Source organism: Dendropsophus ebraccatus, chromosome 13 (genome assembly GCF_027789765.1).
Source record: "Dendropsophus ebraccatus isolate aDenEbr1 chromosome 13, aDenEbr1.pat, whole genome shotgun sequence".
Lineage (NCBI taxonomy): Eukaryota > Metazoa > Chordata > Amphibia > Anura > Hylidae > Dendropsophus > Dendropsophus ebraccatus.
Genome location: NC_091466.1, coordinates 22,122,011 through 22,141,471, shown reverse-complemented (window position 1 = coordinate 22,141,471; position 19,461 = coordinate 22,122,011). Strand labels below are relative to the sequence as shown.

The following is a 19,461-nucleotide window of genomic DNA, read 5'->3' as shown; positions in this document are numbered from 1 at the left end:
CTAGACATCTTTAGAAAGTGATGCTAACACCTCTGGATACATCTGGGAAAGCAGGGAAGCAGTATATTACAGGGCACGGTATTAGCGATTCTCGGCAATAAAGCAGATTCCTTTAATAGTTAATGTTTAGTTAATAAAACAAAGTTTTGTTCTAAAAAAAAGTTATTGTCATTGTACAATAGCTTAATTAAAACAAATCCATGCTTTTGCAATTAAATATACTGTTAATAAAAAAATAAATATATAAATAAATATGTTTATTTACTTATTTACAGTATATTTAATTGCAAAAGTATGTATTCGTTTTAATTAAGCTTTTGAACAACGAAAATAACTTTATTAGAACAAAAATGTGTTTTATTAATTAAATATTAACTGTTACAGGGATTGGCATTATTGCCGGCAATTGCTTATTGCTGGTAATACCGTGCCCTGTAATACTGCTTCCCTGCTTTCCCAGGGAGCATAAACTTTATTAAAACAGATAAGAAATTGTTTAGCTCTTTTAGTAAAGTTAATTTAGATTAAAATATTCGATCACATATTCGATCAAACTTGATTCTTTCGAATTGTGCAGTATTCGATCGAATTGCTATTCGATCAAATACTATTTGATTATCTCTAGTGTCCATTTCTTGTAATATTGTATTTTTTAAGTAAAGGATCCAGACCTCCCTTGAACTTATTTAAATGAATGACAACATTATGTGGCAAAGAGTTCCATAGTCTCAGTACAAAATCTGCGTCTGTGCTGACGGGGAAACCTTATTTCCTCTAGAGAATGCCCCTTTATCATGATTACACACCTAGGAGTAAAAAAAAATCACTACTAGTCCTCTGTACTGTCCATTATTATATTTGTACATTGTAACCAGATCGCCCCTAAGACGTCTTTTTTCTAGCGTAAATAACCCCAATCTTGATAACCTGTCCTGGTACTGTAAGCCATCCATTCCCTTAACCCTAGAATGCATGACCATAAAAATCTACACTTTCACATACCTGGGGCCTTTTAGGCCCGTGTGCAAATAGCATGGAATAACTCAAATAAAAATACTTTTCAAAGTTTATTTTAAAATTGCAAAGTAAAGATGCATTCCCACTAGTGCTGGTGTCTTCCAGGAGGGGATCTGTAATGGATCTGACCTCCTGGTGACCCCAGCTAAGGCTTATAGAATCTGGGCATTCCGGCAGCCTTAACTGGAGTTACCAAGAGATCAGATCCATTACAAATCACCTCCTGGCAGACACCAGCGCTAGTGGCAATGTATCCTAAGATGTGAATAATTCAAAACATTATTATGTGCAAAAAACAACAAAAAAGTAACTGAACAGGCTTGAAACGCCCAATATACACATTCGATATAACTCTTTATAATAAAGTTTTTTGGCTAAAAGTTGCAGTAAACATGCTGCAGAAATATCTCTTTTCAAAGTTTCCTTTTCAAATTTACTAATGACCGCAACATCTATCACACGTTATCTGTTCGGAAGAATGATCCTTGCAGACATTTTGTCCACAAGTAGTACAGACACGCTCCTATTTCCTGTCCTTCCTTGCTGGACAAATGTAACATCGCTTTCTTTCTTTTCTCATCTCTTGGCTCTGGATGTTCCGGAAAACGTATACCACATCTGATCATAAGTTCTGTTGTTTGCTTTGGCAAGCATTTTTTGCTGCTTCTCTCCATCATGGTAGGCATTAAAAGTTCATAGCAAATTTCCGTCAAGTATAGAAGTCTCTTGTCCTTTCTGTTGGTATGGAATTTTGGATGAGTCTCACTATAAACAATATAGGTATTGAGGGCTGACACATGTAGCATATTATAAAAAAGAACTATAGGCCAACGTTTTGTCTGCCTCTTGCACGTATACTCTCCAATCATTTCGTCCATCTTGTCAACTCCTCCTTTGGTTTTATTAAAATGCAAGATTATTTCGGTTTCAGTTTCCTGTTATTGGTGTCTATACTTGCATCATGGTGCATTGTACTCAGTAATATCACCGATTTTTCCTTCTTAGCTTTATAAGACACCATTGTCGCTTGATTGCAGAAGTCAAATACACGATCATAAAGTTTTCGATGTTGATTGTGCTTGATAATTGGAGGAATTTCTCTGCGGTTTTGCTTCATTGTACCAACAAGTGTAATTTGTTTTTGAAGCAAAAAAATGGCCAGTTCTAGATTGCTGAAGTAGTTTTCCATTGTTATATTTTTTTCCAGAAGTGTTTTTACTACGTCAGAACATAGGTCCTTCTGGACTGGAGCATCAACATCTTTGCCACAGTAAATCAGACCATTCATTCCATAACAGCTTGCAGCATCACACATCCAGAAAAATTTTATACCATATTTAGCAGGTTTGCTGGGCATATACTGAATGAATTTGCAACGTTCCCTAAATGCAAGAAGTTGCTCATCCACTGTCACATTTTCACTAGAATGGTAATGCTTTGTACAGTTCTTGATAAAAAGATTCCAGATGTAGCTAATGGGGGCAACAGTAAAGACAAAAAGAAGTAGGATCACATGTAAACCTAGTACGGGCCTAAAAGGCCCCAGGTATGTGAATATGGGGTATTCACAAAAAAGAGTTTTTATACCGAAATGCCTGTAACATAAAAATATATGAACAACTGGAAATGACTAACAACTATATACCTGAGCAATACCTAGAGTTTCAGAATTCTAACTAAAATAATCTTGCAGTAAATAGAAAACAATTAATAGAGCGGGCCTGCAAGGCCCCAGGTATGCATTCTAGGGTTAATGACCTTTGTCGCCCTCCTCTGCACCTGCTCCAATTTAGTTGTGTCCTTATATACCGGTACCCAAAACTGTACACAAAACTGTATGTGGTCTGACAAGTGATTTATAAAGAGGCAAAACTATGTTCTTATCTTTAGCATCTATACCTCTTTTGATGCATCCCATTATTTTATTAGCCTTAGCAGCTGCTGCCTGGCACTAATCACTAAAGTTGAGTTTACTGTTCACCAATTAGAGTTGAGCAAACCGATTCGGCCGGAATGTGATCCGGTTCGGATTTTTCCAAAAATCCGAGTCCGATCGGATTCAGATTTTTGGAAATCCGCTCCGATTTTTTTTTTCTTGCTTTCTAAAATGAGAAGCGCTTTCCCATGATGCCCGGAACACATCCAATCAGCAGGGATCTTATACTAGCCCACCCCCTGTGTGACGTCGGTATTGCTTTAAAAGGATCGGTCGCATGACCGCACCACGAAGTGTGTAAAGGGAGAGAGAGAGAGAGGAAGCAAGCTGCTGTTGTGTTCTACAGACTACTGAGAATATATTGAGGGAAAGGAAAGATTAGGAAAGTGGAGAGGAGAAACATCTAGTGATTGAGAGAGAAATATTGAGAAGGCAAAAGATATATAGATTAGGCATAGGACAGCAAAGGGTGCACAGAACCAAAACGTGCAGTACAGATATACAAGTCCTATATTTCTGATAGTGTGTATATCACATCTGTCTTATCCTGAGAGACAAAAAATACCTGGTTCAGGTGTATAGCATTGTATCTTAAAAAAAAAGTGCTATATACCCAATTTCCATACTTGGACCCTTCCGATTGAAAGTGTGTATATCACATCCGTCTTATCCTGAAAGACTAAAATACCTGGTTCAGGTGCATAGCATTATATCTTAAAAAATTGCTATATATATATATATATATATATATATATATATATATATATAGACAATTTCTATAGTTGTCCTATATATTACAAGTCATATATATATATATATATATATATATATATATATATATATACACAAAAGTCCTATATATTACAGAAAATACTGTTCTCATCTACCAAGTTTAGAAATCATAATTTGATTATAAAGTCATGGCACAGCGGCAGCAAGAAACATCACAAAGCGTTTCAGGCAGAGGGCAGGGCAGAGAGTCTGGCTCAAGTGGCATAATAGGAAGTAGCGCAGGAAGAAGGTCTAGTGGCAGGCCTGAGCTTTCTTTTTCACACCAGGGTCGTGTCCACACACATAATTCCAAAGTCCTGGAGTGGCTGGCTCACACTTCGATGTCCACAAGGATGACTAGTGAGACAGTCAGCCAGGTATCTGTGGGTACCTCGGACACAACCCTGACTTGGCATGGGCACGCAGCAATTCCCACGTCCTCCATCTGACATCCTCAGCAACATACCTCTAACTTTTGACCCGCCTCCTGCATGGGAACTGTTGGTGTCTATGAGAAGCGAACTGCTCTTTGATGACAATGAGCACGTGGGGGAAGAGACGGGGACAATCAACTGCAGGGCATAGCTGTGTCGGAGGCGATATCAGAGCAGCCCCATGTTAGGCCTGGCAGGAGAGCAGTAGGCAGTAGACGAGAGAGGGCTGGGCAGGAGCCTGATGAGGATGATAGCATCATTCTGGAACAGGATGATGCTACAACGGATGTTACATGGGATGGCTTATTCAACGGATGGCTTTGGCTTATTCGACGGATTCGTCAACCGGGAATCCGTCCGCCAGCAGGCCCGCCACAACTAAAAAGCAGACAGGCAGCAGTAGTCAACTAACAAGTCGGAAGCGTAGCCAGGACAAGCAGATGACCACTGGGGAAACCTCCTCCACTGCAGGTCCTAGTATCCGCAGCGCCCACCCATCCTCGCAGCCTACCAGTACTAGACTCTACACCTCGCCTGTGTGGCAGTTTTTTAAAAAGTGCCCGGAGGATACCTATGTGGTCATCTGTCGCCTGTGTGACAGGCGCATAAAAAGAGGCAAGAGTTGCCATACTGGCACCAGTGCCATGGCTGCCCATATGAAGCGCCACCACCATTCCGCCTGGGAGAAACGGGGTGATAGTGGGTCACAGTAGGCCCAGGCAGAGCCGCGGTCAACAACAGCAGGAAGCAGTAGTAGTCAGGGGGGCCTTTCACAGAGTCAGACCTCCTCTGTGGAAGGGAGTGTGGCTTTTGAAAAGTTCGCTCATCTCTACCACCAATACCCCCAGGTCCTTTTTGGATGCAGTTTTACCCAGTGTTTTATTATTTAGCACATAACTGTACTTACTGTAATTACTTATTATTACTTATTTATTAAAAATGTCTAATATTTATTTCTTCTTACCTGATGAAGGAGGAGATGTTGGGAATCTCTGAACTGATATAGCACTTATCCCACCTAAATATCATAAAAAGAATTATAAAAAAGGTTTTCCATAAAAGCATAATGACTGTAGTCATAACATTCCAGCATATAAAGAGACACATACAGACAACATTAAATTAACTGAAATCAGGCATGCATTAAAGTGTCACTGTCATTATAACTTTCAAAAGCCTAATCAACAGTAGATGTGATATAAAGCAAGTTTGCAATTTACATTCATTATTTTTTTTTTATTATTATGTATCATGGAAAACACAGCACTTCCTGTGTTCTGACTCTTTTTTTTTCCGAAGAGTCTTAACACAGGAAGTCCAGTGTTTTCCAGGTCATCTGAGCGCTCACAAAGAAGGAAGTAATCTGATTGATGAACACATTGAGCCGTTACTCTCTGCGTTGGTTGGAAATTTATATATTTAGTCTCTTTTTTTTTAACCAGTAAGAGACTAACTTTGTATAATGAAAACAACAGGGCACTACTGCTCAAATCAGATCGAAAACTATAATATAATTTTCGGGGTGCTCAACCCAAAATGACATAACAAAAGGCAGCTGTATCCAAAAAACAAGAAAAAAGTATGTCATATGAGTATGGGTGGCACATCCCAAATAATAAATGACTGTATCTCTCACAATTAGATAGAATAATTCTTTATTAATGTATCAAAAAACTACAAGTGCAAGACCGACATCTAAAAACATTTAAAAACAGAAAAAGATTCTATTGGACTGGGCAAGGTAGCCACAGTACCACAAAACCCCGACTGGTACAAGTGTAAACCCCCTCCCATGAAAAGACAAATAATATATAAAGGCAAAACAATAACCAATAAGACCAAATGTATATGGAATATGGCTATAGCTGTAACTCAACCAATGTCTGAGATGGACAAAAAGACCAAAATAACTCAAGGAAAATAGAAAAAATACATGGTAGAGCATAAGATCAAATATCACCATAGGAAGGAGACCAAGTCGGGAACTGACAACCCCACGCGTTCCGTCTCTGTACCGAGACTTTCTCAAGGGTACTGTTACAAGATAATGTGAAGTATAAATAGCACTTGCAATTAACACAGATTGGTTTCCATACCTAAATCAAACTGTCAATATTCCTCCCCACATGGATCACCAATCACATGGATTTAGCCAATCACAGGTGCAGGCACTCTAAACTCTCTCTTTTGTCTACTCTTCCTTCTTCCTGTCATATGACCCTAAATAGGATAGGGGGTTTCCTGTTTCGGGAGGGGTTCGATTCTAGTCAGGATAGTGTGAGATGCCTTAGTTTTACAAAAGAATCCACTAGTATGCAGTGCTAAGCATTAGAACTAGGGCACGGGCATGATTTAAATTTTTATTAGGGGAGGGGATTTTTTTTTTTTTTTTTACATGCACTAATTAGAAGTTCCCTTGGGGGACTTCTAATACAACTACACTGCTCTCTCATAGAGATTAGTGTAGTTTACACAATACAAAACCGGTCCATCAGATAGGTGCTGTATGACTCTGGTCTGCAGCAGATCAGATTCATGGTCTATAAATTGCTTAGTAGAAGGGATCTCCCCACTAGACACCAGTGAAAGGGGGCCAAGGACTATTTAAATGCAGTTGTCAGCTTTGACAGCTGCATTTAAATAGTTAATTAGCCGAGAAAAGCACACAGCAACCTGGGACCGCACGCTGCAGAGAGGGCTCACACTCTTAACTGCAATAAAAGACAGTGTTAGCCACCCTACACATACTGTACATAAATGGGCAGCAGTGAACATGGGTACTGGGACACTACATTTGACCCTGCCTTTGCCTGACAATTTAGTCCTGACAGGATTGATCTAGCCTGCCCGACCTGTTTTTTTTTATTTGACTTCCTGGTTTTGACCAATTGGAGAAGACCAACTGAAGGCAGATTGTGGCCTTCTCCCTAGAGTACACCTGTCGGAACCCCTGCTTGCCTGGTGGCCTCCTCCCTTGCCTCCTTTAGCAAGGCCTAAACTAGTCAAAAATGTACGTCGTATTTACCATGAGGTGCGCGTCTCCTGCTGAAGCTGGTCAGATAAGTGGAACCTGGCCTAATTTAAGAGCGGAGTATACTGGTCTTAATAAATGTTCCCCAAAGTGTTTTTGCTCATAGGTGCCTGTGTGGTGTTAAATTACATTATAAAGTTATGCCAAGAAAACCAATACATAATATATTACATACAAATAGAATAGAATACTCACAAATTAAATAGGTTAGTTCTCTTTCACTGCAGGATTCTTTGTTCCATGGAGATGATGGACACTCCCATAATAGTTTACTATGCTTGGTGCAGTTAATATGATCCACCCATTTGGGTCTTCTCCTATTCTCATATAGTCCAGTCTCCAGTCGTCCTTTTGATCCACAGTTCAGTTGTTTGCAGATAACAGAGACTGACAAGTCTGGCATTACATTATGACACACCGAGCCCCAGCTTCCATTATAATAGACTTCAAGCCATCCTTCACATTCCAGGTCTCTTCCAACCAAGCGGATATCCAAAAATTCTGCAAGAAAATTTATGGTCCTTGTTTACATTGCACATTTTTTTTGACTGGAAAAAATACACAATTTCTATCAGTCATGTAGTTGGGGCCTGTTCACATTATGTTCTTATGTTCTAACCTCGAAAGAAAAAAGAACTTTCAACAGAATGTAAAAGTGTTCTATAAAGGCACTTATTTCATACAAATTTTGCATATAATGTAATTAGAGATAAGAATACTGTTACCTTACATGTTGTCTGTCCTAAAAGCAGCCAAAACTCTCTTACCTGAGCATAAAATACCTGCATCTTCTTTATGACCACAGTTATGGTCTCCGAGTGGGTTTGAAGGACAGTCCCAGATGTGGGTTTCATTTCCTCTACATTGTACATCATCCAGCCAGATGTCCCCAGTTCCTCTCCCATAATAGGCTTCTGTTGTAGCTGTGACAGCAAAACCACAACCCAGCTGCTTACAAACCACATCTGCATCTGCTTTATCCCAGGAGTCATCACAGATAGTCCCCCATCTTCCTCCATGATAAATCTCCACTCTTCCAGCACATCGGGCAGAGCCATTTACCAGTCGTATCCGTTCACTTGCTGCATTAGGATGAACAAAAATAATAAGATACATATAATCCTAATATCTAGCTATGATAATATGATGAACCTACAATACCTGAGCAGATGACTTCTATATTTCCCTGACCACTCCATGATTTCATATCAGATGCTCCAGTAACAGAACACTCCTTCAGTTGGGTCTCATTCCCCTGGCAATTTCCCCTTAGATGCACATGACTACTGTTAGTTGTCAGTGATGTGATAAATGTATCAATCGCATGACCACAATGTAATTCTCTGCAGACAACCTGAGTCTCATTGATGCCCCATTGGTCACTGACAGCTCTGCTCCATGTACTATTAGTGAGAATCTCCAGTTTTCCGGCACAGTGATCTTTTCCATCCACCAGCCTCACTGTCTCCTTTTTACCTGTGGATATATAGTATAATGTATTTTTTTTTCTTGAATATATCTTTAATATATATTACATTCCATAACACAGCAAATAAATAAAATATATAACATAAAATATGCCTTAAAATATCAATTCACTTACCCTCCCTTAATCCACCCACCACTTAGACCCAACCCTCCCCCCTATGGGCAGGAGGAGGGGATAAGAGGCGAAGATGAGGGGGGGATATATATATATATATATATATATATATATATATATATATATATATATATATATATAGTATTATTACTCTCTACCTTCTCTACCTAAGTTCTGTGAAAGTTTTAAAATGTCCATTCCTAAATAAATGATTAATAGTATTCACATTATTACATAACTGCAAGAAAATTCCCCCACACTTTTCCCCATACCTTCGTCTTAAATCACCGTAAAGTGAGAGAGGGAACCATGCTCCCATTTACCTGAGTCCAACATTTAAAGAAGTGACTTAAAGCGACTCTTTACCCACAACCTGACCCCCCCCCCCCCCAAAAAAAAAAAAAAAAAAAAACAGCTTGCACCTTCGGATAATCCAAGATCTGTCCTGCGGTCCATTTATCAGGTGATGCAGTAATTGTCCTAAAAAAACAACTTTTAAACTGGCAGCCCTGTGCCCAATGGGTGTGGCCTAGAGTGTGTATGCATTAGGCTGGCACAACCTCTCTGTCCCTCAACCCCACCCTTCTCATCATTACGAATGCTCCAGGCAGATTGTCTCCTATTCCCCACCTGTGTCAGCCTGGCACATGGGCTGGAACGTTAAGGCACCCGTGCAATGTTCAGACAGGAGAAAATGTTCCAGTGGCATTCCAAATGATGAAGAGGGTGGGGAGGTGGGACGGAGGGGTGGTGCAGATACTCTAGGCCACGACCGTTGGGCATGGGGCTGAAAGTTTAAAAGTTGTTTTTAACTGCATCACCTGCTGAACAGACCCCAGGACAGATCTTGGAATAAAAGCAGCTATCTGAAGGTACAAGTGGTTTGGGGGGGGGGGGGGGAAGATTGTGGGTACAGAGTTGCTTTTAAGGGGCTGTCCGCTATACCCCTAAAATATTCCTCCATTAGTCGAATTATGTTTCCTAATATTAAAGAGGATTAATGCATAAAAGTCAAATCTAAAGTTGGGTAAATCGATTCCTCCTATATGTGCTGAAGTGGAGAACCATTTGTATCTTGCCCTTACACTATTAGTGCCCCACAAAAACCTCCTAGTATCACCGCAAGATCTCTTAAGTATTTATTTTTTTAATTTGTTTTTTTTTAAGTTTTAATATTTAGGGTGCAATATTCATTAGGTATTCAAGGTATTCAAAACTGCCTTCCACCCTTTCCAGATCAAAATCTGAGTGCACTGTACTGTTTGTCCCCTCCAGATTTTCCCCAGTTTATTTCTAGTCCTGCGTGTTCTCCAAACTGTATAAATTTACCCATAAATGTTGCCAGGCTATCCCTTGGTTCCCAAACAAAAACCAACAGGTCATCGGCATTCATCTGGTAAGTGGCTCAATATAAAATCTCTCAGAAAGGTTCCCATTAATAGAGAGGCGCACTGTAGGGGCAACCAGAGGATAGCCCATTCCACCCTGTCAAACATTTTAACAACGTCAATAGACATGGAGCTGGGGACCTCCATTTCCAACTGTAGATTGTACATCACCCTTTCAATATTAGAGAACATTGATCTGTCCGGAACAAAACCATTTTGGTATACTAACTAGATTCTGAACAATTTTACTTAATCTCTGTGCTATCAACTTTGCAAAAATGTTAGCGTCTGCATTTAGGAGAGAGATCGGCCTATACAAGGTGAGAAGGATTCTGTGCAGCTGTACTATTATAGATGACTGACCATAGAAGATGGCAGGGAACTGATTCTTATTATAGGTTTTCTGCTGGCAGAGGCGAGACCTGACCCCCCCCCCCCCCACACACACACACACACACACACACACACACCAGTGACCATACTGCCCATACCTGGCGCCCTCTCCATTTCTGTTTCATATACACATTATACCCTCTGAAACTACTAGGTTACCAGGGTCACTTTTGTCAGATTAGCTGGGAAGAGCACCACCCCTTACACTTAAGGTGGATCCGAAATCAGTTTCCAATAGTCTGGTTCCAAAATCTCCTCATGTATTTTATTTGTTTTGGATTCAAATCAAATATTTTACTACTATCAAAGTATTGTTAATCACACAGGAATTTGCTGTGCTTCCTCTTCTTTATCTTACAATGTGAATACACTCAAATCCTTTCTAAGTAGAATTTGCATTATTGTGCCAACACGTTTTCGCTTTATATAGTACATCAAAAACAAGCTTGAGAGGGCATGAGAAAGGCTTGTTTCTGATGTATAAGCTGAAACGCTTTACCACAATAGCAAACTTTTGTTTTTGAATGTGATGGAGTGTATACATGTTTGATGGCTGTACAGACCTTGCAGCGTTTTTTTTATGCGTTTTCCTATTTGCACCTGTGCTTTCCTAAAGGTATGTTCACACTGAGTAAATTATGCGGAATAATCCCTCCTGTCTCAGTGTGCCATAACCCGTCTATGGGAGAGCGTGTTCCGCTCCTCCGCTGCCGCTGCTCTCCGCTCAAAGAAGTGACGTGTCACTTTTTAGAGTGGAGAGCCACAGCAGCCAAGGAGAGCACACTCTCCCATAGAGATGCTATGGTATGGTATTTTTCCTGTCTGTTATCCTCTATCTCTTGTATAGTGCCCTGGAATCAAGGGCACTTTATAAATAAATAATAATAATAATAATAATAAAAATAATAATACCCCAAGAGAGGGGAAGTTGGTGAGTTCCTCTGGTCCTTAGCGGACTCTTGCTGTTTCATAGATCAACCTCCTGGCTAGTCCAGGTTGTGATACCCCCAATGAGAGCTGCGCTGCTTGTGTTCTTGCTGAGTGTACAATAGAGTTGTGCCTATCACCTAGAACAACTTGCAAAGGAGAGTGCACACTACTATTGATTTTAGCATCGACATTTGGCCCTTAGATGTTAACCCCTTGCTGCATAATAACGTACTAGCACGTCTATTTCTGCACAGCTTTCCGGCAGATGGACGTGCCGGTACGTGATAAGGATAACACAGGTGCAAGAGCTGCGCCTGTGTCATCTGCAAGGGGGCCCGGTTGTCAGTGAAAGCCGGACACCCGCTGTAACTGCCCTATAGGTTCTGTGATCAATGTGAATGCAGCACCTATAGTGCTGCAAGAAGGGAGAACCCCTTTGCCCCATTGGGGCTGTGCGGTGAGATCACACAGCCCCGATGGTTACTGTGATGTCAGAAGGTTTCCCGGAAGCCTCCTGGTGTCACAGCTATGGAAGCTGATCAGGCTGAGCCTAAGGCTGAGTCTGATCAGCTTTGCTTATTACAGGCATATTGCATTGCAAAAAAACACACACAAAAAAAAAATATTTATAATAAAGTTAAATTCACATGTAATCCCCATAGCCCCCAAAACAATAATAAATGTTGGAAAAATAATAAAAATATTGCTGCGTGCGTAATGACGTTGGCAATACAATTATTACATGATTAAACCTGCACGGTGACTGCAGCAAATTTTAAATGAGAAATATGCTAATTTTGTCATTATTTCATGAAAAAGTAGCATTTTTCACAAAAAACTTTTTTGCATATCGGCCAAAATTTACCATTAACCTAAAGTACAATATGTCACAAATGTCTCAGAATCAGAAAGAAAAGTTATAGCATCATGTAGCTACAACTGCATAAAGTGAGACAGGTTGGTTACATTCTTTTCTTTACACATGAGGGAGCACAGAACACATTGAATACAGAGGGCTAAAACCAACAACTGTATACAGAAATAATAATGGAGGGGCATTAGAATTCATCCTACCATAAAATCGGGTTGGCAAATAACAGAAATCATGCAATGTTATCAGGGCTGGGACAAGGAGTTTTGGTGCACTAGGCAGAGGGGGCAAATGGCGCCCATAGTATAGCCCCCACTTGGTGTATAATCCGCACACAGTATATCCCCCACATAGTGTATACTCCCCACACAGTATAGCCCCCACATAGTGTATAGTCCCGACATGGTATAGCCCCCCACATAGTGTATAATCCCCACATAGTATAGCCCCCACATAGTGTATAGTCCTGAAATAGTATAGCCCCACATAGTGTATAATCCCCACATAGTATACAGTAGCTACCACATATTGTATATTTCCCACACCGTATACCCCCCACAAAGTGTATAGTGCCCACATAATATAGCCCCCACAAAGTGAATAACCCCTTACATAGTGTAGTCTACACCCCCCACATGGTGTAGCCCCCACATAGTGTAGTCTTCACCCCCCAAATAGTATAGCCCCCACAGTGTATAGCCCCCACATAGTGTAGCCCCCACAGTGTATAGCCCCTACATAGTGTAGTCTTCACCAACACAAAGTGTAGCCCCCACAGTGTTTAACCCCCACATAGTGTAGTCTTCACCCCCCGCATAGTGTATCCCCCACATTGTATAGCCCCCACAGTGTATAACCCCCACATGGAGTATACCCCCAAATAGAGTGTATAGCCCCCATATAGTGTATAGCAGGGGTCCCCACGCAGATATGGTATAGCTGCACCCACAATCAGCACTAGATGATGGAGCTGGGCAGTATGCTGCAGACTGGGGGCTGAGGGAAAGGGGCAGCTGCACTAAAGTATAGTATAGGACTCCCCCATGCTCTTTGAGGTATCTGGGCATGACTGTCAATCTTTTACCAAAGAACTTACTGTGCTTGGAGGAGAGCATGCTCAGAGTAAACAGTATAGAGGTGGAGCCTCATACTGGCAAGATGGGGCTGGTTTCTGCCAGTGACAGAGAGACTATAGCCTTATTGCGGCCTGCTCTCTGCACACACAGCATCAGATGAGACAGATGAGGAGGATCATACTCCTCATTTGTCTCCATGGAGGGGGCGGGGGTTGTTGGTGGGAGAGGCTGTGGGGGCGGGGGATGGTGTTGGGCTGCAGGGACAAGGAGATTTCTCCTTGCTGTGTCTCAGCAAGGCTGCTGGACAGAGGTGGGGGCTAGATGAATGAACTGCGCCTCCTGTAATTAACCACCAGATGGCGCCCTAGGCCATCGCCTACCGCTGCCTGCCCTTTGTCCCGGCCCTCAATGTTATAGTCTGTTATCCTCCATCTTACCAAACAAACAAGGCATATGAGTAGTCAGACAATCACAGGCCTCTACCAGTGAAGAGGTATGTAAACAACAAGACTGTAACCAAATAATAAGTGTCACCATCATTACAAAAAACTTTTGACATGTCATAGAGACATCAAAAGTTTTAATAAGTGTGGGTCTAAGTGTTCAAACCCGTACCAATCGGGAGAACGAGTTATAAAAAAAAGTGTTAGGCTCCATAAAGCGTCTTCTCCCTGCTTGTTCTCCAATCGGTACACTCAGACCCGGATCAATCAAAACTTTTGATATATCTCGTAACAACAGTGTCACTTTAACACCTTAACGACCACGGGCGTAAATGTACGGCCCCGAAGCCCGTGTATTTACACAAAGGGACATACATTTAAGCCCGTGGCTTAGCAGGCCATCTCTGCTGGTCGGCACGGGGGTGGTTAAGCCCCCCCTCATGGCCAAAATGAAATTTTTCGCTTTCACGTCGCATTGTTCCACATTTTTGTCTGTCACCAGTGGGGTCCATATGCTCACTGCACACCTTGTTAGATTCCTTGATGGGTATAGTTTCTAGAATGGGGTCACTTGTGGAGGGTTTCCACTGTCTTGGCAGCACGAGGTCTTTGTATATGCAACATGGCCCTTGAAATCCATTCCAGTCAAATCCAGCTTCCAAAAGCCAATTGGCGCTCCTTCCCTTTGGAAGCTCGTGCTGCACCCGCTTGGCACTTTATGTCCACATGTGTGCTATTTCCATACTTGGGAGAAACTGTGCTACACTTTTTGTGTTTTTTTTTTCTTTCATCCCCTTGTAAAAATGAAAAATTGAAGGCTAGAATAATGTTTTAATGTAAAAAAAATAAAATTTTTCCTTTTTCACGCCACATTGTTTTTAAAATCTGTGAAACACCTGTGGGTTCCAAATGCCCATTGCACCCCTTGTTACATTCCCCGAGGGATGTCGTTTTCTAAATGTTGTCCCTTTAGGGGTGTTTTTCATGTTTTGCCACCCCAGCGCCTCTGACCAAATATAACGGAGGCATTGAAATTCACTAGGCGCTCCTTTATATCTGAGCATCAACAGAAAGATCCCGGCACTCGCCAATATTCTGCAAAGTGATTTATTTATCAGTGCATATACAAACAGGCGGATATGGACGCGTTTCGGCGTAGAGCTTGTTGAGAAAGGCTCTACGCCGAAACGCGTCCATATCCGCCTGTTTGTATATGCACTGATAAATAAATCACTTTGCAGAATATTGGCGAGTGCCGGGATCTTTCTGTTAATGCTCTATATTTTTGCTCGGGCACCGCCTGAGATCGGAGTGCCGACCTTTTCCAGTTTTCACGTGTTTCCTTTATATCTGAGGCTTGTGATTGTGTCAAATAGCGCAATAGGGCCACATATGGGGTATTTCTATAAACTGTAGAAACGGAGCAATAAATATTAGGGTGCATTTATCTGGTATCAGGTTTATAATTATTAAAAATATTGGATTACAATAAAATCTCTACACAGAAAAATTTAATTTTCACATTTCTTACACACTGAGCTTTTATTTCTGAGACTTACCAAAAGGGTTAAAAAAAACTTTCTGGTTGTGCTTTTGCAGAGTTTGGGGTGGGGGTGTAGTTTCTGAAATGGGATGCTTTGTGGGGCTTTCTAACATACAGTCCCCTTAAATACACTTGAAACCTGAACAGGTCCCTAAAAAAATCAGATTTTGAAATTTTACAGAAAATGTGGAAAATTGCTGCTAATGTTTTAAGCTTTCTATTGTCTAAAAAAATGAAAGATAGTTTAATAACCGCCACCAACATAAATTAGACATATTGCTAATGCTATTTTATATCTAATTTATGTGGCATAACCATTGTCTGTATAAGCAGAAAAGTTTCAAAGTTGGAAAAATGCGATTTTTTTTTATGTTTTTTTGTTTTTTTTCATAAGGATTCATTATAAGTATCGGCTGCAATTTACCAGAATTGTAAAGTACCATGTGTCACAAGAAAACGTTCTCAGAATCAGCTGGATAGGTATAAGCATTCCCAATGTATAAATGAATAAAGTGACACAGGTCATATTTATAAAATTTGCCTCGGTCCATAAGGCCATTTTTGGCCCGGTTCTTAAGGGGTTAAGTCGGAAAAACTAGACAATACCAAAATGTGAATATGGAAGGAGAAGCGATCCCGGCACCAAAAATCTGAGTATCTGAGACCCATGAAGAGGTTAGCAGATAGTTTGCGGACCACACGTGGGACAGGGTTTTCAGTGTTGCGATTGCTCCTCCTTCCTTATTCACAATTAGGTGTTGTCATCTTGTCATCTTGTTGTTTACCTACCTCTTCACTTTTGTACAGGCTTTAGATTGTCTGTCTATTCATATGCATTTTTTTTTGTTTGGTGAAAGGTAGGTTCACCATAACATTGCATGGTTTCTGCTGTTATCGTACCCATTTCGATGGTGGGATGGATTCTGATCCTTCTGTATACAGTTGTTGGTTTTAGCCTTCTGAGTTCAATAAAGTAAATTGTTCAATTGGCTGTCGCAGCAAGTAAATACGCAAGTCGCAGCAGTAAATACGCAGCATATACGCCGTGTGTGTTTGTACCCTAAGGATAAAAACGTAATTATACAGCAGTCGTCCAACTTTCCTGGTTCAATTTAATTCTTACAATCACCTGTCAGGTGACATCTTTGGTGCCGTCTAAAAACCATGTCTGGCAGGATAAAAATGTTATTAGACAGCAGTCATCCAACTCTCCTAGATCAATTTAACCCTGTGAAGCAACTGTAAGGTTAATTTTCCTATTGAAAAACTCATTGTGTTCAAACGTACAAAGTATGGCTCTTTTCAGGAAATGCCCAGTGGCTCAAAAGTGGCTCAAAAGGCCACTGTAGCTGTGTCCTCTTCCTGGGGGATGAGGGGTTGTGGTGGCATTTGGCTTGTTTAAGGTTTGATTCAGACAAATCCAAATATTATGCCAAAAATTTCCTAAACCTGCCAAACTGAACTCTAAAAAAAAAGTTTGCTCATCTCTAATCCGGACCATTCTTTTTTTTTTTTCAATCGTTGGAGAAGGACACACAGAGCAGATGTCCATGCTGTAGCCAGGGCCTAGCTCTGCCAGTTCAGTTCAGAGAGTGTGTTTAGTGAGTCGAGTCTAAGACCCGTGTATGTAGAAGCCGCTAGAGACACTTAGTTCTTCCAGTACTTATCCTATATCTTCTACTAAGTGCTAAAGTGCAGGGCAGTATCCTGATACACAAGAGAAATTAGCCTGGATAGGACAAAGCTACCTGGGGGTCTACGTATCCTATTCTGGCAGAGTACAGTTCTACATTGGGTTGGGACTCCATTGACAAACTCCTCTCCTCTACGCTGCTGTACTCTAAACTCTTCAAGCACTGCTACAACTACCTCTACTCCACTTCTTCAAGTATGTCCTGAGCACAAACGTGTTTAGGCGCTAAAGTCTGTACAAAGATTAATCTATGTAATTATATGACGAAAACATTTTTTTGTTATCCACACGGGGCTATTTGCTAATACAAAAAGAACTTGGGGTAGTATGACCATTTTGATAATACTCATCCGAGCCGCCATACCAATCGGAAGTTTGTTCCATATTTGAATTTTTTTTCTTATTTTGGAAAAGAGCGGTATCACATTGAGGCCAATAAATTTTTCTATTTCAACCGAAAGTTCTATCCCCAAATATCTAATTGATTCCCCTGGTGCACATACTCTCAATTGTCCAAAATCGCCACGGTCACTTTCATGAAACAACATTAATGATGATTTGGTCCAATTGATAGCAAAACCTGAGTAATCCCCAAATGTATCTATAAGTTGTATCAGCTTTGGGACCGAGGTTTTAATGTTAGAAAGAAAGAGCAAAAGGTCATCAGCAAATAACGATATCTTCTCAATTCTGTCTGAATATACAAAACCCCCTATATCTACCTCATCCCTAATCATAATAGCCAAAGGCTCTACCGCCAAATTAAACAAGAGCGGGGACAGAGGGCACCCCTGTCTCGTCCCTCTCGTCAAACAGAAAGCATCAGACAAAACAGAGTTAACAAGTACCCGAGCCCTTGGAGCCGCATACAAAATCCGTATCCACTGCATAAAACTCGGGCCAAATCCCATACGCTCCATAACGGTCCACAAATAGTTCCACTCGACGCGATCAAAAGCTTTGACCGCGTCGAGTGAGACCAACGCCCTACCCTCAGAGCCACCCCTGACCTCCTGTATATTAGAATACACTCTACGTATATTAGAATATACTCCCCTCTCCTGTATGAAGCCTGATTGGTCCCTATGTACCAATGATGTTATAACCCCAGCCATCCGCTTTGCCAAAACTGTAGCGAGAACCTTGACATCCGAATTGATCAGGGATATAGGCCTGTATGACTCCGGGCTCAGTGGGTCTTTTCCCTCTTTAGGTATTACTACTATCACACTATCACTCAACGAATCAGGCAATATTCCTACAGAGTGAGAGAAGTTTAGCACTTCCAAAAATTCCTCCAGAAAGGAATCTTCCATTGCCTTGTAGATCTCTACGGGAATCCCATCTGACCCCGGAGCCCGACCATCCCTCATACCCTTCAGAGCATTTTTCAATTCCAACTTAGTGATGGGTTTCTCGAGATCCTTCATCTGTTCCTCAGTAAGTCTAGGAATTGAAACTCCCCGTAGAAAATCCCCAATAGCCTCACACCCCCACTTCAACTCCGATGAGTATAATGCTTCATAATAGTTCTTAAACACCTCTAAAATTTCCTTATTAGATGTAACTATCTTATCTCCACCTTTCATGGCCACAATCCCCTTACTGCTTTGTTGATGGCTAATTACCCGGGACAATAGCCTCCCCGGCCCCTCACCCTCTATACCATTTTTGGCCTTCCGAAACTGATCTTTAATTTCTACTTTAAGAGCTAACGCTTCATCTAATTTATCTCTCTCCTGCATCCATTCCTTCCAATTATCCTCTGACGTTACCTTCCTATACCTTGCCTCAGAATTTTTAACCACATTGTATAATTCCTCCTCTCTTCTCTCTGCATCCTTCTTCCACCATGATATTTTGTGATGTATTATACCTCGTAAAGTCGCCTTGAACGCATCCCAGACAGTACTTAAGCATGCAGTGCCCTTGTTAGTCTAAAAAAAAAAACTTATTTTCATCTTCTAGGTCTATCTGAATTAAATTAATCCAAAATGCATTTATTCTTATAGGTTTACAGGTAGTGCTCTCTCTCTTGTACAGTTCAAGTATTAACAGGGCATGGTCTGACAATCCTCGCCTTCCAATCTTTATCCTCTTCACTAGGGACACACTATCATCCGTACCCAGCGCTAAATCTATGCGCGACATCACCTTGTGAGTTTTATTAACACAGGTATATTCTAGGCAGTCTCCATTTACCTCCCTCCATAGGTCTCTCCAACCCAGTTCTCCTGTCATTTTATAAAGCTGTGTACTTCCCTGCTTCCCCAACCTCCCATCCATTCTAAATCTATCCAGAGAGTCCACAAACACCTCATTAAAGTCTCCT

At 41.0% G+C, this 19,461-nt stretch overlaps 1 protein-coding gene across 1 annotated transcript in view; it reads right to left on the bottom strand.

Moving 5' to 3' along the window:
- Positions 1-1,933: 1,933 nt before the first annotated feature.
- LOC138770482 (scavenger receptor cysteine-rich type 1 protein M130-like) overlaps positions 1,934-19,461 on the bottom strand; it is a 62,439-nt gene continuing 44,911 nt past the window's right edge. Inside the window, exons 5-9 of the mRNA XM_069949588.1 lie at positions 8,351-8,665; positions 7,957-8,271; positions 7,381-7,690; positions 5,123-5,176; positions 1,934-2,489 (exon numbers count right to left, since the gene is read on the bottom strand). Coding sequence (XP_069805689.1) covers positions 1,934-2,489; positions 5,123-5,176; positions 7,381-7,690; positions 7,957-8,271; positions 8,351-8,665 — 1,550 coding nt within the window. The remainder of the gene's footprint in view (positions 2,490-5,122; positions 5,177-7,380; positions 7,691-7,956; positions 8,272-8,350; positions 8,666-19,461) is intronic.